At 32.8% G+C, this 25,430-nt stretch overlaps 1 protein-coding gene across 4 annotated transcripts in view; it reads right to left on the reverse strand.

Moving 5' to 3' along the window:
• Positions 1-4,111: 4,111 nt before the first annotated feature.
• The window catches only part of LOC119632190 (breast cancer anti-estrogen resistance protein 1), an 83,500-nt gene continuing 62,181 nt past the window's right edge, over positions 4,112-25,430 (reverse strand). For all 4 annotated transcript variants that reach the window (XM_038024993.1, XM_038024994.1, XM_038024997.1 and 1 more), the window contains exons 4-5: positions 6,645-7,468; positions 4,112-5,586 (exon numbers count right to left, since the gene is read on the reverse strand). In XM_038024993.1, coding sequence (XP_037880921.1) covers positions 4,491-5,586; positions 6,645-7,468 — 1,920 coding nt within the window. In that variant the 3' untranslated portion in view covers positions 4,112-4,490. The remainder of the gene's footprint in view (positions 5,587-6,644; positions 7,469-25,430) is intronic.

The following is a 25,430-nucleotide window of genomic DNA, read 5'->3' on the forward strand; positions in this document are numbered from 1 at the left end:
TTGCTTAATTTTCTTAAATGTCAGTTCAATATAAATGCCAAAGTGCCCTTAAAATTGTGGTCTACGTACATACTTAATCACACATCTCCCCTCCCTCTATGCGCTTTCATATTCCTAGCTCTCTTACTTCAATGCAATTGAATGAACACGATTTATTTTATATTGATAAAAATAAATTTAAGGAAGAAAGAAAGAAAAACAAAAAAACAAAAAAAAAAAAACAAAAAAGAAAAGTAAAAAAACTGAAGCTCTCAAGCTCTCTGAACATGTCAGGGAGAAATCGAGATATTACCAATTGAATATCTGTAGAAATGCATCTGTCATCCCGAAAAGTATTAAATGTGCTCGCGCCATCATCTTATATATATATATACATGCACAGTCATGCTTTTGATTGTGAGGCAACGGCAACAAAGATAGAAATAGTTGCAATTAAGTAAAAATAGAAAAGTCAACAGAGAAAAAACAAAAAAAAAAAAAAAAAAAAATGTGGATTATACGGGTTTGTTAATTTTTTTTTTTATTTTTTTTTTATTCAATTCAAGCTTATCAGTCAATGTCACGTTGTGAGATCACGATAACCCTAAGGAGTAGTAATAGCAGAACAATTTATTTTTAAAGGAATTATTGATTAAAATCTGGAAAATGACATCCCTTTTGGGAAAACTCTTTGATATCCATCATCTCAATTCTTTACATGAGAATTGCATTGCAATGTTTTGATCGATATAGGCCTCGCCTGTTAGTTGATTGCAAATTTACTTTTAACCTGTACATGTCTCTGTATAGCACTTGGGAAAATTTTGATTTACATGCGGTTCATGCGTGCCGGGAGAATGAAATTGAAGTTTGATCTATACACACGGGAGCCTGATGGACAGTTGGTTGGACGGACATAACCGAATTGGCTCAATTGTTCGTATATCAATGTCAGGTACACTTTTAAGGGTCATTCAAGAGTAACCTTTCGAGCATGAGTTCGATTGTCATTCAGCTCGTTTGTCATTCTGACTGAATTCTTCTGAATTGAAATGAATACGAAATTTGTAACTTTGTTGTTGTTTTCTACATCCATTTCGATATGGGACAATGAAAATTCTCTTGCACGGTAATTGCATTAGCTTTCGAATGCAATCGAAAAAAACGTTTACTCGGGAAGAGTATGAAAAACCAGACTATTATATAATAAATATTAGTGCTTTCAAGCTCTTAATGGCAATACGGAATAGGCCAAGATAAGATAGTGGATAAGTCATTTGTCGGGGTCTTGCGTAATAAAAGCGTAAGTAAAAAAAGTTTTCGTTCATTGCGGCTTAAGTGGATGCAATCTTACATAGTTGAATACAGTAACATACGCTTGAATGAATCAAGAAACGGTCGCGTAACAATGCCAATAAATGATAGTTAGCTTAGTTTCACTTTCTTCCCAAGCTTGTAAACATTTGATTAGTTCGATAGCAATATATCTTTAAAGGGAAAAGCAAAAATTGGATCAACACTGATGCTGAATTAGACCGCGAAGACCATGAAACGTGACAAAGTTACAAGTTTTTGTGCTAGAGACGAGGAACGAACAGGAATGACAGACAAACTAGGGACCAATCGTTCTGCAGATATCTTTTTCATCCTTCCTGATGCTTTTCTCTTCTAAATCGAGTATGCTTCGCTACTCACCTTCTTCGCCCAACATTATATTCAAACAATCCCCCATTTTTTACCCTACCCTATAGGAGGCATCCATTGAGTGTAGCGTCATATAAAAAAAAAGGAAGAAAATAATAATAATAAGTTACTTGAGTAAGATATAAAATACAATTAAATTAAGATCTCGTGTCAGGTCGTGGACGATTTCGCGTGTCACCATCTTGGTCTTGAGATTTAATTTGTTTAATTCCAAAATAAAGAGTTTGTGGGGAGAAGGAACTTGCATTTCGGTATTCCGGTTAGAACGTTACCAACATTACCAATGAAGACAGCAAAAACACATTAATTCAGACAGGCGCACATCTCTTACTAATGTACATTATTTCCAGCAAAAGCAGCAGCAAAAGTATGGGGAATAACCTATTAAAAGTCATGCTTCAATTTTATTATTAAAAGTGATAAGTAAGTTTGTGTGTAATAAATTTTTTTTTTTTTCCGATTCCATTGTCTGTCTCCATTTCATATCATTTTTCAATTTTTGCTATATAGGACATATATTAGAAAGAAAATTGTGCAACGAGGGTAGGCATATGTATCATGGAGATCATTTAAAGAGGTCAGTGGAATCGGTAAACGGCGTGGCTCCACAAAGGTAATATTAGTTAAAGGAAGTAATCAAATTAGGTAAAATTAAAATCCATCCTACCTGTAGACTTACCGTTACCGTACCGTTAGCAAATAAAAAAAGAAGCAAAGAAGAAGAAAAACCCAAAGAAGTTTTATTTGGGTTGAAACAATTTGCTACTCTAGTACAGGGTGTTTCAAGTTCCAAAATTGACGCAAGTTTTGAATTAAATAGGAAACAGTGTTCTTTGTTTTTATTTAATTGTAATTATTTTATTAAAAAATAATGTATATATGATGGTGTTAATGGGTGTGGAATAACATAGCGGGCTTTGCTGGAAAATACACATTCTTTGCTCGAAATTGTCATTGACAATTTTGGGTAAATGTGACCGAATTTCGTTGATGCAGCTTTGGATGGCTTCCTTCGATATGCGGGTGGTCGAGGGTTTGTTATTAAACGTACACTGATCCAGTCTTCCTGAATTTTTTAATTTACTCTCTTTAAGCTTGATGAAGTTGAATCAATATTCCGACGTTATTTTGTATGAAATTTGCAAACTGTGGCCGCCAAACTTTTGTTGTTTCTGATAGATTGTTCAACAACGAAAAGGTGTTGCTTTCTCATCTAATGTTCCATTTTTCTAGTCCTAAACTGTCAGCTGTCAAATTGCTGGCTTACCAATATTTTACCGCACAAATGGCGGCAAATTTATATCATGCGTCAATTTTAAGACACCCTACCCATGGCAATGTTACATCGGCAGTAGTTCAAATCATGCGTTTATATGATTTCGATACACTGTGCGAGGAAAATCGCATAAAAATCATATATACAAATATACAAATAATGAAATTCATTCTCACTTTTCCTATCGCCAAGTGACAATATTTATTTATTTTTAATTTTTCTTTCAATATTTTGCCAATTATTGAACTAATCGTTCCGCTGAATTGATTTAGTCTATTTATGGAAAAAAAACTCACTGCCATATTATTATTATTATTATTATTATTATTTTCTTTTTCAAATTTTATATTTATTTTTCTAAATTTCTACACAATCATTTGATCATTTTCAACTTTAGTGAAAAATTGATGATATTTTTAAATATATTTTTGGGATACATTGCTTATATTGCGTGTATTCTCATAATTTACAAAAAAAAAGAAAAAAAATAAAAAACCTTGCATAATACCTACCATATATCGTGCGTTAATCTCTTGCCATAGGATTGTGCTAAGAGGTCTTTTCAAAAGATCTCCTCTTCCAACATACGATATTAATAAAAAGATGAAAACAAAAAAAAAAAAAAAAAAAAAAAAAAACTATTAAAATATAATAATTTTTTGGAAATGCAATTAAAATAAATGCTTTTGTATTTTGTATTTTAATATGCATATGTATCTGTGCATATGTAAAAGTGTGCTACAAGCTAATATATTAATTAATTAAGACTTAATAAAGCATACATATATAATTAAGTACATAATTTATATGATTATATATATATATATATATATATATATATCTTGACATAATTAGTAATGATTTTTCCTATCCAAAGTTATTGCTTCAAACTTTTAGCTAAAAGAAATAACTAACAAAACTGTTACGCTTATATAAAACGTGTACGATACGTGTAATTAATAGAATTTTGTAAATGTGCGTGTATTTGTGTCGCATTTATACTCGTACCATACAAAAAATGCCTGTGTAAATAGAAAAATATGTAAATATTTACAAAAAGCCCCGTTTTTTGTTTTATCATAATATTTGGATGAAATAATAAAAGCAAAAATTTTTGTTTTTTTTTTTTTCTCATTTTCGCTTAAAATATCACAAAAGAATATAAAAGAAAAAAGAAACAACAAGAAATAATTTCAGCTCTTCTGTACATAAATCAAATCAAACAAATTGAAGCGAATAGGTGGAGCTTGGTTTATCTTGCCTCCTCATGCTTACTGTTATACTAATTCTAAGTAAATTTTGTTTCTTTTAAGGAACAATATGCTATTTGTCAGACTATTTAAATTGCGATGATCCTCTATAGTAAATGCTGATCGCTGCCATCAATTTTATTGCAATGATTTCATTTCTTTCAACTCGATTTTTGTGTTAATATGTTCCCCACACAAGTATCCAAGTTTACATTCTCTTCGCTGTCTCTGTCTCGCTCTCTCTCTCTCTCTCTCTCTTGTATTTTCTGCCTTTTGTCACTCTATATAGTTAATTGTACTGCGTGCAACATAACTGTTTTCAAATCTGATGCCAAATGACTGATGTCGACAACTGAGTCGACCATTTCTTGTACGGCGGTTACACTTGGAAAATGAGCGGCTGCTTGTTTCGATTTAAGCACACACGTTTTGAGCGCCTCCGATAAGGCGTCCGTGCACCGCAATATTTTCTCTTTTAAATCGCTTTTCGACACATTACGATGCACTATATCGCCTATAGTTACCAAATTATGAGCGCTTACTACCACAAATTTACCATAAGCTATAAAAAATTTCGGCGGTTGATTTTTTTCGACTGTCTCCAGAAATGAGTCAATGGCTTGCCTTAAATTACCCATATGTGTAGAAATTTGCACCGCATAATAACGCACAAGCATTTTATCTTTGTCGGTTAATTCGCTGCAGGCCTTCTTACCATTCGGTGTTGTCGGCAAAGTATTAGAAACAGTAATGACCGTATTTTCGGCCGCCTTTAAAACATTATCGAATTTGTTTTTTAAATTTTCAGGTATAGCCTCTCGCAAGACTGAATTTTTCTTAGCAGCTGCATCTTTGGATTCAAACGATACGTAATCATAATCTTCTAACCACTCTGTGGCGTTTCGTTGTTCGTCATTTTCGTTAGGATTTTGTGTTGGGATCTCTTCTATCAGTTCCGGTAAATGTCGCTTGAATAGCAATGAAGCGTTGCCTTGTATAAATGATGTTGTTGATCGCACATCCTCAGTTAGCGTTTGCGCACAAGCGACTAATTGATCTAAACTATCCGGTGGCTTACAAACATTTTTGTCCTCATTTCGTGTTAAATTTTCTAAACACCAGCCGCCTTTAGTTTCTAATGTTTCGCAAGAGTCTTGAACTAATTTATTAGCATCTCGTAGTGCTCTTATAATTGGTCGTATCTTTTGAGCTAATGTACGATCTTCAGAGCGTGCTGCATTGCCGAGGGCTCCCTCACCAAACTCGGTCAAATCGTGTAAAGCGGTACGTAAACGTACAACAGCCAATTTTACTTCCATCAAGACCGGTTCTAATTTATCATGCGTACGCCAATCAGGCGACACAAAAGAAAGTAATCTAATGGAATAAGTGATAGAAAAATAAGAAAAATTATATAATCACGATATATAAATAACTTAAAGATAAGAAAGAATTTTATGCAGACTGTAAACAAAATATCGAAACAAGCACAAGCAACATCTTTAGCGATATTTTGAATATTCACTATATAAGGCATACATTATATATAAGCTCTTACATATGGCATAATATAATAATTCATTCATAATGAGATAATTTATTGGTTAATTTTGAGACTACTTCAGCTTTCTGCTGATCAGAATCGATTGAACTCTTTTTGATCTAACTAGAGATTGGCCGATAAAAGGGATAACTAATTCGCTGAGTTAAAACACAAGATTGAATCCGTTTGAAATATCAACTTTTGCTAATGATATTCTCACTCTATTGGACTTTTTTGTGATATCATGCAATATAAGTATACATATATATATATATATATATATTTTTTTTTTTTTCTCTTCATTCATTTCGATGAAGACTTCCTTAAGGCACATATTTCATTTTCACCTATTGTAAGCCGTTGCAAAAATAAGCACCGGTCCGGGTAAAAGTAATTACGGCAGATGACCGGCGATATTTTTGCCTGAGCTTTTACAAGACACTTAATATACAAAAGTAACGCCAATGAATATTTGCTCCGAATTTAAAATATTTGATAAAGTATGTTACGTAATGGCATGAAGGAGATTAAAGTTGAATGCCCGCGACTTCAATTAAATGTAACAATCGTGGGCATTTTTAAGAAAACAATGAGGATTGGTTTTATACCGAACTTTCAGATTGCGTTAGTGAGCATACGCATGATATATACAATACATATTTTAAGTTATTTGAAATTTTTTAATTTTATAGATAGATAGATAGATAGGACGTAGCGACGTCCTTTTTTATAATTAGTTTATCTATTTAAGCGGATTTAATAGATTAAAATATAACGTAGGATGCGTTTGAATTTTTTTGTGGGCTAGAGATCTAAATATAAATTTAATGGCATCCCAAATTATCGAGGAGACGATGGAAAGAAGAAGAAAAATTTATATTATATTTCTTGCCTTGTTATAGCTGTAGTTGTTTCCGATTGCAATTTGGCCAAGGTTTCCAGTGCCGACGATAATTCTAGTGGTAATTCTTTGGTAATTAATAAGGCTTGAGCTCCCGTCTTCTCTAAGCTCGTATTCGAGATTGGTAAAGGGAAATCGTAAGATAAGCAATTGCCATTTAGCGATGTTCTTGAGTTGGGTCTTTGTTGCGATTGATGCTGCATTTGTTGGTGTTGTTGGTGTTGTTGGTGTTGTTGGTGTTGTTGGTGTTGTTGATGCTGTTGCTGTTGCTGCTGTAAAACGGTACGTACTGGCAATGGATTACGCCTGGGTACATCATAATCTGGCATATTAGCCAATGAGGAACGATTTGATGAAGAGAATGATAAACTTAAACTATCACTCGTTAGCAAAGATGAATTCGAACTACTAGGTGTTAAAGTATGCTGATGCTGCAATATGCTACCCGCTAACGGACGGGGTATATCATAATTTTCTTCTTGTATAACTGTTGCACAAGTGTTTATCATCGTATTGATAGCAGCGGATGTCGCAGATGTTGGTGTTGATGTTGGCAAATGAGCCATTATTGTACGATTAAGATTTTTCGGTAAATCGTAGTTAACCGGAATGGCCGGTTTCGGTATATCGTAATTTTCAAATTCGTGACTTATGAATTTTGTTGTTGGTAAATTTTGGTAAAGTTGTTGATGTGATGGATACGATTCCAAGAGATTTGCGGTAGTGATGGCAGTGGTATTAGTTGAGGGATAACTAATAATGGGAGCTGGTGTATGGTAGACATATACATCACCATGTCTTTGGGGTGTGATGACCTGTTAGGAAAATTGTAAAATAAAGTTAAATTAAATTTTTTTTTTAATAAAAAAAATGCATTATTTTTTTCTTTTTTAATTGAATCAAATAATTCCCATATCGCAAATTTTATTTCGATAAAAGTTTTGTTTATAATCGCAAAGACTTCTTTCTTACTTTTAATATTTCTATCGATTTTTTATATACATACATATATATACATATGTACATATATATATATATATATATATATATACAATGCACGATAGTCACTACATCTTTATGCTCTATTAAGGTAATTTTAAGGTATGCAAAGGTTCTGCTTTATTTAACCAAAGGACTGATTGACTGGCATATCCTTTTCATTTATTTTCCTTTTTTTTTAATTTATTTAATCTTATATGCATATATATATATATATAAAATTATATATATATAGAATATTTATTTAAATATGCTATTATTTTCCTTTCTAAATTTATATTTATATTCAAATTTTAGCAAACTTTATTCTTCTCTCGAGGTCTACACAAGTTGAGGGTAGAATTGTTACTACGACTACGACTACTACGACTACTACTACTACTTGAGGGCAAATAAAAATGAGTAAACGTACACTTTTCTATCGGCTTTTTTTTTTTTTTTTGTTTTTTCTTTAGTATAAATAAACAACTAAGAAACTCTTTTAGAGTGAAAGCTCTCTGGCACTAACTACTGCGCATGACTGACTAATCGAATAGATTGCAAGTATGTTTTCCTGAAAAAATCAAATAGCCCTACAAGTTCAATAATCTTTTTCACGAACAATTTGTTGTTGATGATATATTAGAAAATTTCAAATAAAATTCCCAATGTCAAGGCACTTAAAACTTCAGAGGCGTAACAAACGCATAGTGTGATGAAAGAGAGGTAAGTTTATTTAATAAAAAGTTTCGTAACGCTATACTCTTTCGTTCTTACTTATTAAAGCATCAATCTTGTCAAAAAGACATCTTGCTTGCTTTACCTGCATTTCGAAAGATGAATTTCCGAATCTGTTAGTGATTTTCAAATAATATATTCGGGTTCACTGAATCGTTTAATGTTCATAGAGAGACAGAGAGAGAGAGAGAGAGAGATAGAGCGAAAGTTTACTCATTAAGTCCATTGTAAACAGTGTCGTATACATCGTTTTTGTACAGGTGTCGGTATATCTCGGCAGAGCAGGGTATATTAAGTTTTTAGGGGTGCATGTAATACACAGAAGGACTTCAGATGGACCTACCTTTTATTATGCCAATTGATTCAGAATCATTTTTCCGATCGATGTAAGCTTGTTTGTCCATCTGATGTAGGTTGATGTATTCTTGTGTTCAACCCGCAAGTCGCAATTTTCCAGATATTTCGATGAAATAGAAAATGGTTTAGATTGGACGACTCTTTCGACCACTTCACTAAGGGATATCGCGATAAAAATCACCAAGTATTAGTATTCCGACATGGTAAGTTGGTGCGAAAACTTTGAATCGGACGGGGCAATATTTTGAATCCGTAGGATTGTACGGCAACGGGGGCGTAATTTTCAATATTTCTTGATCAAAAATTCGTTCATATTAATAATCTGACATAAAAATTAACAATACTAAGCGTGAACTAGGTGGCGCTATTTTGCGGACCTCGACCCATATAAGAGTTTTAATGAAAAATAAGTCGAAATGCTTAATTTTTAATGTTTTGTTATGCAAATTTATCCTTAGTAAATTAACTATATACGTAATTTGGATTACATAGGTCTATTTTCAGACCGCGCTTTTTATTATGATGGAAGCAACTGGAAAAATAACAAAATTTTTGCAAAGAAATTTAAGTTTGCTAAATTTAGGCCACGTTAACGCTTGAGTAACCCCCAATACGAGGGCCGTTATAAAAATTATGGATTCACATAAAAATAAAACGCACAATATTTGGTGTTATTAAGAAGAGAAGAAACCGATTTATTGATTCATTTATTTTGCACTGTCACAGAAATGGTGTACAAGGGGAAGCGGTGTAGGGTATCTAATAGCCGGCCTTGATCGACTATAGCATTCTTACTTGTTTTAGTTTGCTTTATTGTATAAATGCGTACGTATTTACGCCAAGGTAAGTATGAAAATATTTTAAATTCTGTTCGATGAAAATTATTTTAAGATCATTGCGGTTAAGGAAGCATTGGGCAAAGACACAGCAAGAACGTGCAAAATTTCTCCGTTTTATTACGGTCGAAATCCGTGGGAATGATATGAATGTACAAAAATCGGATATCGTATGAATTACACTTAGCGAAAGTATAAATGAAATTTATTAGACGCAAACAGTTATTCTGCGATGGGAAATGTGAAGGACTTCCTGATTAAATCAAAACTTGTGATGAAAAGTGAACGCATTGCGGATTGCACGGGGTTGCCCCATTCACGCATCAACATCAACGATGAAGGCAAATGTCTATCATTTAAAGATCATGACATATATGACTGCATTATCTGTAAATATCGAACCATCCATTCTCTGAAGATATAAATGCTTGCGACTCTTACAACTGATCAATAAATGATGGCTTCTCCTAGCCACACGTTCTTTCTGCAAGGAATGCACGGAGTGGAACAATTCTTAAATTGCCACTTAAACACGAATTCATCTATCGTGGAATCAGCGTGCAATCCATATACTCTTAAAAAGGTGAAGGAAAGACTAATATTTTCAGTAGTGGAATTAGTGAAATCAGGTGGAATTGGTCTGGATAAAGTGTCAATGTTCACAAAACTTCCTTTAAAACTTAATTGAACACTCAAAATTATTTCTGGAGCACAAATTAAATTTTCTATACACCCTACTTTAAAAAATGTAAAATCTTCGATGGTTTCATTATTATATTAGAGAGACTTTGGTGACAGTTCGGCAAGATTTACTTCAAAGCGAGATTATTATTATTACTATTATTATTATTATTATTGTTATAATTTTAGACTAATGAGATAAATTTTTAGACTAAGAGAAAAAGGCATTGAGTACTAGTAACCCTGGCTATCGGTTCTAATTTATAAAAGCACGTTACATATCGAGCTTAGTAGTTTCAATAAAGTAATATATTGTATTGATATTCTGTTCTGTAGCTGAGTTTAGAATGTCCATAGGATTAGTCGCTCCAAATACAATACTTCTAGCCAAGGAAAAATTAGGGCAGTCATAGAGAATGTGCTTGATAGTGAGAATTTGCCCGCAAGTGAACATTGGGTAGGAAGACTTCTTTAAGATTCATTGGCGTGTTGGAATTGTATGGCTAAGGCGATTTTTCGGAAATGTTTGGATTTTGATTTTCTTAATATTTGTTGGATATAAAGGTGGAATTAACTGAGGATTAATAGACGAGTAGTGCTGATGATGCTATTGTAGACTTCTTTCTGGAATTTTCTGTTTAACATTTTTTTCAACTTTTCCATGACGTCATTCATAATTAGATGTGCAGAAGCAGAATAATTCGCCGCTCGATCAGCTTGCTCATTTCCGAATAAACCGATGTGACTTGGTACCCAAAGCAATTAAATTTTTTCGCCGGATGTTGTAATGATATTCCTTAATTTGTTGATGGTGCTCCTTCTCGACGTCGAAGGATTCCGTATAGCTTTTAATGGAGACAAAGTGTCGGTAACAGTGACGGTTTTGAGTTTGTCTTTATGCGAAAGGTTCGCAGCGTGAAAGATAGCTTTGTTTTCGTTTGTAAAAATTGAAGCACTTTCGTGTATAGCTGCCCTTCTTGCTTGTTTATTAATATATCATCATGTTACAATCTAAAATTTTCTTCTTATTGCAATGAAGAAAAAATGAAAATTAATTGAAATTCATTTAATCAATTTTAAGGACGAATAGCTCTCTACATTTTTATTATCTCCGCACACTACAATTCATGTGCAAGTATAATAAAAAAATTCATTGTACTCACTATGAGTTGGTGCCCTGAACGTTCGTTTCAATTAAGACTCACATACTTAAACGTACAATCACGCATGACTTATTAAAAGCACTGGGCAAAATTCAATTACTTGCCTTTTAGTGACATGCGAACAAATAAGAAAGTTGAAGACAATCGGGAATAAAGTCTAGGTGCGTAATATCTGTCATTCTAAGTGTAGTAACTAATAAATATTGCTGAGCGCGACAGAGAGAACAGTGATTTATTAAAATCGTTTTCTTAATCATATGTATAAATAACATCAGTAGCTGGGCAAGTAAATTTTTATAGATCATTTTATAGATTGCCATATATTGCCTCAAATCATTATGTATGTACAAATTTTAATAGTTATATTTTATTATTAGTTGGCACACACATCAATGGGTTGATCAGAGCTTTACAGAGCAACATTGACTTTGTAAATTATTTTAGAACATATTGTCACGAAGTCCTTACCCACCTCACATATGTTATGGATCGTAAGTTAAAATATTTTATATTTATTGCTGATGTGACGGGATCACCTTTTCTCGTCCGTTGAAGCTTAAAAATTCTCCCAAAGACTAATTGCTCCAAATTTTAGTTAAATTTTTATTCTTACACAGCCCTGTTAAGCCCTGGTTTTAAATGTATTTGCTATCTAAATACGGGAATGTATGCGCACACCCTTATAATAACAATTAAAACATTATTGAATTTTCTTTATTGCTATTTGCATAGAAAATGCACGCACGCATATCAAGCATCTGTCAATCCTCCTATTTACAAACGTGCTCGTTTCGCCACGTATATAACGTCGAGATGAAAATGCAAAAGATGGAATGATGCGAAACGTTAACCACCTCCTCCACACTAATCATTTTGCTGGCATCGCGATTATACGAAATAGGATATCTACATATCGTACACACATATACAGATGTTTGAATGCAAGGATCGGTTTCCTGCTTACATTTCAAAAAAAAAAAAAAAAAAAAAAAAAACAATAATTTTTTGAATAAAAAAAAAAAAAAAAAAACTAATATAAAATATTTCCATTTCTCGAAAACTAAGGTACAGCAGCTGCTAATGTGTTAGTCAGTTAATTGACTGTTTGAATTTTTCTAATTATTGTTTAGTTGATGGCAAATTTTGTAGTTGAATGTAATATTGAATTTACCACACAAATAAACAGCATACGAGGGTTTTATGCGCCCTGGAACGCATATGCCGCACACAACCGGATATGTAAAATTTGCAAAATCTTTTCTCAATGGAATCGTATGCATGCGGGCAAGCAAATTACGATCATATCTACAATTCAAGATTTCTTATAAATGAATATTTACTTAATTTTTTTTTTTTTTTTTTTTATTGATTGTGGGCGCGGTTGTAGCCGAAGCAAGTTAACTTTGCTATAATAATACATACATACATACATATTTGATAATTGCAAATTATCTACGTTAAATTTTTGATCAACAATAGAGGAAAGAAGGACAGAGGGACGGGCATATCTAAATTGTTTCAAGAACCTTATCCTTCTTCAGAAGATATATATATATATATATATATATGTATCTGTGTTCGTTATTCACGCTCTTATATGTATGCATTTCAATTCGCTGTATCTTTTCATCTAATATCGTATACAGCTAGCTGGTGATGATTTGCGATAATCGGAATGCAAACGTTTCTTCTTCTTCTTGTTCTTATTGATCATGGCTATGTTCGCTTATTGAGAGCATCGTTAGGTAGGTTTTTACAACACATGACATTGATAAATATTTGCAAAAAATAGTCAATATATATACGTATATATATATGTATATATATATATATATATATATATATCAGATAATGATGAAAACGGCGGCATCATCCTTGGTACACATTTACGTAAACCTTCTTTTTTTCGATATGAAAGTACATTATGATCAAAAGTGTATGTAGCGCATGTGCACTGCGCTAATCCGACTTCTGAAGGGTATTTCTTAAGCTTTACTAACAGAAGGGAAAAATCGGTATAAACCCTCGTGAGTCGGCCGTGGTTATTATAAAACGCATACAAATATTCCAATTATTTTTTCGTTTTTAATTTTAAAAATACACACACACACACACGCACGCACACACTGTTATAAAGAATTTTAAAATTTTTCATATCAAAAAACCTTTACAAATGCCTTCCCCCTGATATTCAAAAAATAACAAATAAATATTTAGAGCATTTTTGCTTGTTGGCCAATATTGCCTTCTATGTGTAGAAAAAAAAAGAAGACATTTACGTATGTTTGCATATTCGATATTGAAAATTGACTGTTACCTGAATTTTAGGATGAAAGAAAGAACTAAAATTTCGCAGCAGATGTTCTCTCCTCTAAGTGCCATTATTTTCGAGTACACTCATATAGCACATGCATTGTAAAGGGCTCCTTTTTGCCATTCGTTCGTTATTCGTACTTAATAGGATGGCGTAACTTTATTTTTCTTTTGTTTTTATTCTTTATCCATGGTGCAATATGTGGGACAAAAGTGTTTGAAAAGAAAGGATATTTAGTCTCATATAATTTACAGACTATTCATAAAGACAATACAGACAATGCGGTGCAAAAGTCAATAAAAAAAGGGACTCAAGTTATGTTTTAAGGTTACGCAAATCAAACAAATACATAAAGAATGCATTGTTTATTTATATTTCTAAACTTAGCAAAGAAGAGAGAAAAAAAATCAAATTGTAGCCAATGTCCTTTCCTTTCCTTTACTTTCCTTTATTTTATTCTTTTTTCCTTTGCCATCACTTCGTCATAATCGATTCAACGGAATAGTTTCATTTTCGAATCAGTGCTCTTCACATTTGTTATTATATATCCTGAACTGTCCTTTGAAAAATATTTAGACGAACACTAGACTCTTGCCTAGATATTTAGAAATATCTAGAAATATAAAAAACAGCAGTGCTTTCCGATAACACATCTATTAAAAATCGTCATACTTAGTACGTAATACTAAGACCAACAGTGTTAAATATATGTACGAAGGAGACTTTTTAGAGGCTTTTTGCAATTGAAAAGCGCTTGGACTGCGCCCACATATTGTGCTTTGACGAATTTTCCGTTAATTTACAAGGTTAGCAGAGAATGGTGTTGCCAGCATCGTTGACTTGTAGACGGTTGACACTAATGAAGTTTGAAACCGATAATGGGATTTTTGCTGCCTATCGTTCGTTCTGGTTGTTTTTCTAAAACTAGGCAATTCCAATATATGTGTTAGTGGGATTTTTGTCGAGGCTCTATACAGAATTCGGACAAAGAATGCGACAAAAACGATGCAGAACTGATACGGAATTGTATCTTTCTTTTATTTGGTTTCGCTTTTATCCGTAAAGTAAAAACTTATCACTGTTTACAAAGTTACAAAGAACGGTAACAATTTTTTATAGAATTTTATTTGAAATACCAATAGCCACCAACAGCTTGGTGGCAATATTAAAGTATTAGGTCATTGCAAAATTTTGATCAGCGATTTCTACAGGTAAAAACGATAACGATAGATAGAAAATATCAACGTACATAACGATGAAATTAATATAATAACAGTTTTCCATTCAATATTATTGAGTTATTCAGTAAATACAGACGATAATCGTTGGGCGCTCAAAACTGTTCTTTTTATAAATTCATTATTTTTGTTGTTTATTTGAAGAAATCTGCTGCCGAAGCCCACCAAACACGTTTAGTGGCTTATGACGATGATGCATCACCATATCCCAATTGTCGATTAAAAGGTTTAAAAGTGACGACACGAATTCACAGAAAATGCCTTTTTTCGCTCACTTTTTGCAAATGAGTTGTTCACTAAGCACTGCTGAAGTTCGAATGGGAAATTCTGCCACAGATTGGTGCAATATGGCTTGGTTGGCTCGCGGGTCCGCAAATTTGAAGAAGTGGGGAAATGGGTCGGTGGCTGGATCGCTGCCAAACCAATATAAGTTCTTTCGACATGATATCGCCATGTTGCCAGAAATATGCTTAAATGTTTTAGAAAATGATGGAAAATATTTTGATAAAACTGCATTGTACCAATTTTTCTCAATAAATGCCTTTTTCAAGTGAAAAAATGATCAAAATTTTTGTAAAAACACCATAGTAAAAACCATTCCGCTTGCCTTAATTGCTAATGTTTTAAATTAACTATCGAAAGATGCTGTCGTGAGCTCAATTCTTATTTCTTTATAACGTCGAGAGCTCACAACTACTTCAAAGCTTTTATCGTATCGTTTTTGCCATATTCCTCCGGCTTCAGGTGCTGTATGATTTCTTATAAGAGTGCAAGCTGAAGGAAATTTTGCCATTTTCCAACCAGTAGGACATTTTCTTGGACACAAAATGTATTACGAGCAGCTGCCCGGGACTGTGGACTTGCGTGATCTGTTCAATTCCTATTGGCCTCTAAGTTCGTAGTGTCTTCAATTTTTATCCTTGAAGCAAGAGCTTGCAATGTTCTCGTATGAATTTAAAGGAATTGGTCTTAGTATTTCATCATCTCTTTGTCTTATAATAATTTTCATATCAAAAACAGCTAAAAATACATATGTGTGCACTTCTGTATGTAATGGGACACATACGTATGCATACGTGACCTCTGTTTGCCATTCAAATTTCATAATTTTTTATACTCTACACCACTGGTGATACGGACACATTAAGTTTATGCAGATGTTTTTATGTAACATCCAGGACAACTTGTGATATATATATATATATATATATATATATATATATTTTATTTTATACTCGACGGTTCAAAATTATTTCGTTAATTAGTGTAAAGTTATCTGTCCGCCGGTCTGTCTGATCTCTGTGTACATGGCTTGGATTGGACCAATTTCACGATCATTTCCAATATTAAGTTTTTTTTTGAAAAAACAGTTATATCCAGTATTTCGAACTTTCTCAACAAAGCCCGGTAAGTAGATAGATTTCAACTTTATAAATTCCTCATACGAACACTCTTTCTCTATATGGCAAAAAAAAAAAAAAAAAGTTTAATATTTTCTGAAATTGCGTAAGTTAATCCATAATAACAGCAATTTGGCACAAAAATGAACTGTAAAAAATTTAAATTACGTACGTTTTCTTGTTGAACCCCGTTTCTATATAAGCGTTGTCATGAGATATTAAGCGCTTATATAGTCAAAAAGTATTATTTTTTAGTATTTTATGGCTGAAATAGCTAAAGGGCTAAAGGAGTTTATTTCGGACCACGTCACTTGACCTTTTGGCCCGTCTTTCATATAACGTTTCCCATAACACGTATGTGCCTTTAGACGAACACCATCGTATACCATCTGCTATTCTATTTAAAAAATAAATTATGAATTGTCGTAGGTAGCATAGTGTACGGCATATAAGAGTCATCCTTGCCCGATTATAAGGTTTTTATTTGTTAATGCAAAATTTTCTCAACATTGCAAACTTTAATTCTTGACATACAAACCGAAAATATGTGCAACAGAAAAAAAAAAAAAAAAAATGAATAAATAAATAAAGAAATTTTTGTTTCAAAAGTGCTCGCTGACAGTTTAATAAAACTGCAAGACTTTCATTAAATTTTTACGCTTTTGCAAAAAAAAATTTTTTAAACGTTTTAAACGTAATAAACAGAAGGATGGCCTACAGTTGTCAATATAAGAGACTTTTCAAAGTAAACCGTTATAAGGTAAGTGGGCGAAAAAGTGCCCAATTTGAATTGAAAGCACCAAAGTCGGTGCACCAAATTTCATCAAAATATTTCGAAAATTACGACCTATAGGTTGAGTACAAGAATACAAGACGTACACAGGGACCGGCAAGCTTAGATGGATGCAGAAAGTAATTCTGAATCGATCGGCATAATAATAATAACAAGCGGGTCTATCTCATGCCCGTTTGGATTTCGTATACATTCACTCACACAAATTTAATATATTCTCGATCCACCATAAGTGATGTTGAGTGTAATCAAATTACTTTACTTTTTCGCGTTTGCCTGCGTGCATATGAAAAACAAAAATAACTCTGTTTATTTATATGTATGCAATATCGCACAGCAGATTGATGTCAATCAGAAATCCACCGTCAGCTTACTGGTTTGCTTATAATATCCCTTGAAAGGTAATTGACGCTCTAAGTTAGCTACAGTATATAAGAATTTTTTTCGGTTACAGTGAGACTTTGAGTTTTGAGTCGGTCATTAGAGTCGTTTATCGTTCTAAAGCTCGATATATATTATTAGTTGCATTACACATAAACTGTTTGAAGAATGATTCGGCAATCGAAAGAATAAACTAAAATTTCATATAACAAGCAAGGGTCATATGCTACGATACGGCATCCGATCAAATTTGATATAATTGGAAAGACGAAATCTCAGAGCTGGATCTTGCGTTTCTTTGTTGCTTTATACAGCCCTTAGGCTTTTTCCTATACAGCGAAAGTAATTTGTCAGATTGTGGCCGGAACAATAAATACACTTCACATTTACACGAAAGTGTCAATCTTTTGATTCGAAATCTCATCAGGTGTTTTTTTTTTTTTTTTTTTTTAACCTATCAGTCGTAAGCGAAGGGTTAGACAAATCGCACCGATTGAACGCAATTTAGAAACTTTTTGAGCAAACTTAGTAGTACTTTAGTATCAGATATCAACCTGAAGTGTAAAGAGACTTATCAAGACCAAGTTTGTAGATTTGTAGGCGTTTGCCTCAAGCTGAGTAAGACGTCCACAATTTGAAGTAAAGTTAACGTATATCACACGCGATGATCATAAATTTGTTTAGAATGATGTATTTAAGCTATGGTCATTCAATCTGCGTGAGCGGCCGTGTAGGCAAAGAAGCTCGACTAACAACTCAACTGGCTGCGGGTTCAGTTCTCAAGTGCGGCAGAGTTTTCAATAAAGTCGATGATAGGCATACAGATGCTAGTGCTTTAAGTGTTTGGCCTTGGAATTTATTTCTCTGGCTAAAAATTTAATCAAAATAATAATAATAACAATATGGACGTCCATCTGTCCATCAATTCAACTAGTGTTTAAGGGCTTCTTTTTTTTTCTTTTTTTTTTTTTTGTGACAAATTTCATTCATTAGTTTCAGTAACAACTGTACTAATATAAAATTATCAAAATTAACAAAAGATGAGAATCATATGCTATCTATAGAGTTCTCTTGAACGCTATCGAAGCATAATAAATAATAATAAATTAAATTTTGATATTAAACTCATTGGAAAGAAAAACCATTCATACATATCTCGTATACGATAATGACGATAACGATGATGATAATGAGAAGAAGAAGAAGAAGAAGAAGAATGTTACGATAATTTTTGTATAGAAAAACTATAATTTTTATTAAATAAATGCTATGCAGTCGTTCTCACCTAATAAATTAAAGAGTCATACATGTAGGCAAACTGGCGCATCTATTTGATATCATATATATGATAATGATCATAATAATTTTATTAGTATTGGTCTAATAAAAAAGAAACAAATCACTGGACATACGTTTCTTGTAGTTGAAGTTGAAATTCAAAGTTTTTGCCAAATTTAAATCAAAACAACTTTTGTGTGTGTATGTGTGTGTGTACAAGTATACAAATATTTATATTGACCATATGTAGGCTCAAGGAACTTTATAACTGTCTATTTAAACTATCTGTCTGTCGAATTGTCTTCATACGTACATTATGCTTAGTTTAGCTTAAACTTGTAATCGCGACTCTCTGCCTACCTACCACCATAATATATTCAAACTGGTTTATATATTTACAGATTAGAAGAAATAAAACGCATATGTATATGTATATATAGCACTTAATCATAAATATGCACATATTTATATGCATTTCATTGATTTTGAGTAAAAGTATCTCATTACTACTGTACTAACGTGGTGCTCCGTTGTGTTGGTGTTGCTTTTTTTTTTTTTTTTTGTTGAATTGATTTAACACACTTTACATTTCCGTTCTAAATTCTAAGAAACGAAACGTTTATCTTTATGTTATTTGTAAAGAAATGTAAGCATACATATATATATATATATATATATATATATATTAGTTTATTCATTCATGCATTTATTCACTCATTCATGCATTCAAGTCATATTTGTAGTAAGTGCGAGTTCATAAATAAATTCGTTCATTCATTGATAATGTTTGTGGAAAAATGTTTACATAAAATAACTTGACTTGACTTCTCTATATGATTTTCGGTATGCAAAAATATGTACATATATATGCATATGGGTATGCATGTTGGAACATGTACATATATGTATTTATAAATATATATAAAGGAACTATGTATGGTCTTTTTGGATCGAATTTTGGCTGCACATTATCTATTACATACATTGTTTCATATTAAAAGATGGCGCAGCCAGTGTACCTCTGATCTTTTTTAAAATGTAAAAAAAAAAAAAGAAAAAAAAATGATTTTTATAATCTTATATGAACAAATACGGTCTTAAGATGTCATTACATATGTTTAAATATATTATACATATATAATATCAGCAAAGAATACTAGAAATCTAGTCCTTGTATTTTATTAAGCCCGTTTATACCGCCTTTTCATATATTTTTGGTAAGTCATTGAAGGACTTCACCATCTTTGACTTTAATACCGTGAAAGGGCAAACTGCGGAATTTCTGAACCCTCTTGAATGCATGGGGAATAGACGATTTGGGTTTTTATTCTTTTTGCTTGATATCACAGCACTGTTAGCAGGACTTGGCAGTGCGTCCCTGAAAATATTTAATTTACAGCATGAGAATGAAACTAAACTTCTCTTGTTAATGTCTACTATTATTATTCTTTAGCATATAAAAATCGAAATAGAAAATGTTTGCAATTAAACAATAAACAATTAAACCAAACGGTGTCTTATACCCGTATTGCGCAACGGAATTGTGTGAATTGTCGCATTCCTTGATCGATTAAGGATACGAGATTAAGAAATGGGTGCAATATGTTCGCAAACGCAGCGACAATGCCTCTAAAAATATCGACAAACCCTTTCAAATTTTCGAGCACAACCTTCGAGCCCAAAAAGATACATTTGAAAACTTGTTTCCCGTTCGACGTTCATTAAGAGCACTATTGTATTCAGTCAACCATGTTCACAACTATCGCCCAAAATCCGATTCAATGAGCACTCGCGTAACAATTTTTCAGAGACTTAATCCACGAACTCGAAAGTTATAGACGGAATTGTCGGTGGTGCTTTTGGAGGCGCATTAGTGTGAACAGATCGCGTCCATTTTTTCAATCGATCAAGCAATTTTTGTGTTTAATTTCAGCTTCTTAACTTCATTTTTGTGACTATGACAATTCACAAACTGCTATGGGTTAGGTAAACAACAACACATTTGCATCAAAATAGCAAAAGTGGGCGTCTCCCAGCAAATTGCATTGCATTACATATTAAATATGTCGATATTTTCCCTACGCTGTAACCTCTCAAATTGACGAATGCCGTAAATCTTAAGATCTTTCTAACAAAGGGACTATGCGGACTGTTTAAATCACTTCTCATCTGGAGAGTTAGTTCATAGCGCTTTGTCCTTCTTTGTCTTTTCATATTTTAAAGTCATTCTATTGTGTTTGTATAAAATCGTCTTTGTCTTTGATTTTTATATTTGTGATATAAAACGTTAAGGTAGTGATAGAGTATTTGTTGCGTAGCAAACTTATTGACAAACTTAGTTTATCGAAAATATAATCACGGAACATTTTAGTGTGTAGGTGTCTTTAAAGCGTGTTAGTTATTGCATCGAATAGCGAAACGAAAATCAACACAACTTTTTTGTGAATTATCTTTTCATGTAGGTTTTCATGATTTTTATGAGGTACTTTACTATTCATTGTGTATATTGTGTATAGCATATATATGTATATTTTTTTTTTTTTTAATTTTTTCTACCGTTTGCCTAATGAAATTTTAAGTGAATTTTTAAGATTTTTTTTTTTTTTATGTCATATAATTTTTTGCGTTGCCTAACTGTCTTTATGCATATGGAGATGTATGTAAATATAAACATGTATATATATGTATATATATATATATGGCTGCGTAATTGCATCCCATTTAAAAGTTTTTCTGTTTACCTCCTAAAGCTCCGTGAAACATTTGCAAAGCGTCGTAATTGATCTTCCCAAAAAAAAAAAAAAAAAAAAAAAATACAAAAAAAAAAAAAAGAAATTACAACATATGCTTATGTATGTTTTTGTCTTGAAGCTACAAATTATATTTGATATTCCGCTATTACATACATATATATATATTCCGTTCAATTGCAATTTTCCGCAATGAAAATCTTTATTGCTGTAGACACTCTGGGGAAATGAGAGGAAAAAAAGCCGTTGGCAAATTTTCGATGAGCATCATGTTTCGTATTTGTGCTTAAACGATGATTTACGATATGAAACAAGTAAAATTATACCAACGCAGGGGTAATGTGTAGTTTCTTTTTACTAAAAATTATAGAAAATTCCTATTATCAAATTCGATATATTTTTGAAGCACTAATCGATCGATACCTATACGTTAATGCCGTACACATTGAAAAGCCAAGAAATAGATATTCAAATACTTATACATAGCAAAGACTTTCATGAGTATTGATAACAGCGTGAACATTAATTATATCAATAAACTATTCATTAATAAAGAAGATGCCGTGCAAATTAATTAATCACCCGAATAAACAGTAGTCAACTCTATCAAACTAAAATTAATAAATAAAACGCTGCAATATATTCGAATAATGGCTAACTAATAAAGAAGATCAATTGACCGCTTAAATAAGCGCTTACTGTAGCCAGCACATAATAAACATCCGCTCCTCAAATTCAACCATAATATTCAAGTCAGCAATCACAAAGATCGTAACTACTTTCGTTAATTGCACATTCATTGAGTAATAACTAACGTTGTGAAAATACAAAAGGGACCGTATCTCTTATACCCATCACCGTTGACCCCCCCAAAAAAAAAAAAAAAAACGACAAAAGGAGTAAAAGAATAAAATTCTCATGCTCTGTAATATGGAGTGGGCGCGCAGCTGATTTCCTCTATTTTTAAGATAAACCTTTTTGTCGTATTGAAGACATGTCGACATAGTAGGCGTGTCCTTTGAAAATTTTAGGCAATTCCAAATTTTTTTGCAAATTTTCACTTTCGCTAACGTGACAATGTTTACCACGAATACTGTAAAGTTACGCAAACAGACAACTGGACAGACAAATTTATTCCAAACTTGAAACTGGTCAAGAATATATGTATACTTTATGGTGTTTTTGAACATTGTTTTTGCGCGTTATAAAGATATTGAAAAAATAATTACAATTTGATACACTATAATATTGGGCAGGCGTGGTCAATTTTTTCTATTTTTGTGCACAGATGCTATAGCATCGCCCATAGATAAGCAAAACCCCAATTTTTCATTCCTTTTGAAAAACAGACGACTTCTTAGTTTCTTAGTGATTCTGTGGACGTGTCTTTCGACTGCTTTGACCCATTTTCAATACCAACTTGTGTGCAAGAATGTGCAATGCGTTTTGCCCATTTTGAAGTCGTTAGCGTCGTTCATTTCTGCGGCCAGAAGAATGTTTACAACAGACAATACCCAGACGGACAAACCGATACGCTTTTAATTGATTTAGAATTTGATGCTTATGAAGCATATATATACGTTTTGGGGCGTCTGATGCTTCCTTCTGGACGTTGCAAACGTTTTGACAAAACGAATAAACCCCACATTCAATATCTGTTATGTATACTAAATGTATAATTTGACCATAATTATGGGCGAATCATGCTCGTTTCTAAATTGATTGATCCATGACCATGAAGCAAATGTCTATTTTTCGTCAGCCCATCTCTCTCAGTTCGTAGTGCGGCAACTATTTTAGTAACAAACCAATGGCAAGACCGAGAGACGGATGGATAAGAAGATAGATCGACAAGATGGGTGAAAAGGGAGCTGTGTGTCTTATAACAAAATAGAAAGATGAGATGAAAGCTGGCCAGAAGGAAGTGCTGCGATGTAACCTGGATAAGAATACAGCCTCTGTATGAAAAGCGCGCAAGTCGATGTTTCGCACTTAGATAACTTGGTACTATAAAGACTGGTAAATTGAGGTCAATTTCAGATCGATATCTGTCATAAGACGCACATTATTAATTAACACAAGTGCCCTAAAACTTTCAATACTTTTTTAAATTGTTCTCAGATTTCTAGCAACGATGAACGGTAAATAATGCACATTTGTTTTTTTTTTTTTTTTTTTTGTCTAAAATTTGGTCAAATTTTGTTTTGAAATAAATTGACTTTATCTTCTTAGCGTTATCGAGTCAATTTAAATCACACTTTAGTCATTTTCTGTATGCGTTTGCAAAATATTTTAAGCTCATGTCGCTCTTGAAATCATATGTTGAAGCGATGCTGTGAGAAAGGTTTGAAAAAATAGTTTTGTAAATTGCGAATCATTTTCAAAATAGAGTTCTACCTGGAGTATTGGCGAAAATTTAATGCAATACAACCAGTCCGCCATTTTCAATTGGGGTTCGGCCCTGCTTTAGCGTAACGAATTTCACAGTCAAAAACCTCTGCATTATTGTACGTTAAACATTTGAAGGACAGATAGCCAGACACGTTTACTTTGCACTACGATCTCAAGCGTCACTTTTCTTGGCCAAAACGTATCAAAATTTAAAATAACACCATTTCTTAAGTAAAATGTAAATTTTAAATATATTTTTGTTCTTTGACTTCCTTTGATTCCTTAAAAAGTGTCTGCAGCAAATTCTGATGAATTTGAGAGTCATTGATTGTAGTTCTAACTGAGTAAATGTACGGCAACCGCGCAGACGAAACTTGTTTCGGAAAGTTTTAAACATAATTAACAACGACTTCTAGGCAATTATTGAATTTTTATTAAATTTTAATTCATCTTAAATTCAATGCAATATTTAGAAATATTTTTGCTCCCTCACGCTCTTCTGAATAATCAATTGCCTCAGTATTCGCTTCGAAGGTGTTATCATAACGCAATAAACCCTTAACCTCTGGTGGCAAAAGCAATGGCTGTCTTTCGTGAAGTTTACGCAACCGATATATCAACTGCTCTATCGCAATCTTTCGTTTTTATATGACGTTTATGTTGCTTTGGGACGCAGGAATATCCTGTATCCTGTATTCTGCGTTACTTGTAGTAGATCTACAAATAAACTCTTACCGCTTTTTTTTTGATAAAGTTTAACTGTATTTAAAATATACTTGTGATAAAGCTAAATAGCCTAACTATGCGTTATCATCTATGGCTGTCCTCGCGGCAGAAATTTGCAGATTTGTGAATATGGGGAAATAGTCATCGATCCATTTTCGCGCACCTTTAAATTCTGTGAATTGTATGACTGCGTCGAACGCGTCAAGCACGTTGTAAGAAGCATCGAATTTCAGCGTCAGAAGTTTTGTTTTGTACCTTTAATACTTTATATATTATGGGAGTCATTGGCAGCAAACGGCACTTGCTTTGACAGTTTGCGCGCAGCAATATTTTGGTGATTTATTCAAGTATTCGAAAATATTCGAATTCATAATATTCGAAAATTTCTCATATTCCGGAAAATCCCGGAAATTGAAAATAAACATATTCAAAAACAAGTAAAAACATTATAGTCGGGCAAAGCCGACCATTCAATATCGTACACCACTTCGTCTAGTGCAGTTATTCACTCGTTTTGGTAAAAATATTCCAAAAATTACGATTTGTTTTTCTTAATTAAGTTTTCATGGAAACAATTATTTGAGAGAGAGGGTTTAAAAAGTTGCCTCAAACGGACGAAAGTTTTCGCACCAATTTAGAATGCCGGAATACTTACTTAACCAACCAATTTTGCCGACAAATTTTAAAAATTGCAATTTTTTTTCCCATATAACGAGTTTTCAGAATAGGGCGTTATATGGAAAGGGGTCGAGC

Source organism: Glossina fuscipes, unplaced genomic scaffold (assembly GCF_014805625.2).
Source record: "Glossina fuscipes isolate IAEA_lab_2018 unplaced genomic scaffold, Yale_Gfus_2 1, whole genome shotgun sequence".
Lineage (NCBI taxonomy): Eukaryota > Metazoa > Arthropoda > Insecta > Diptera > Glossinidae > Glossina > Glossina fuscipes.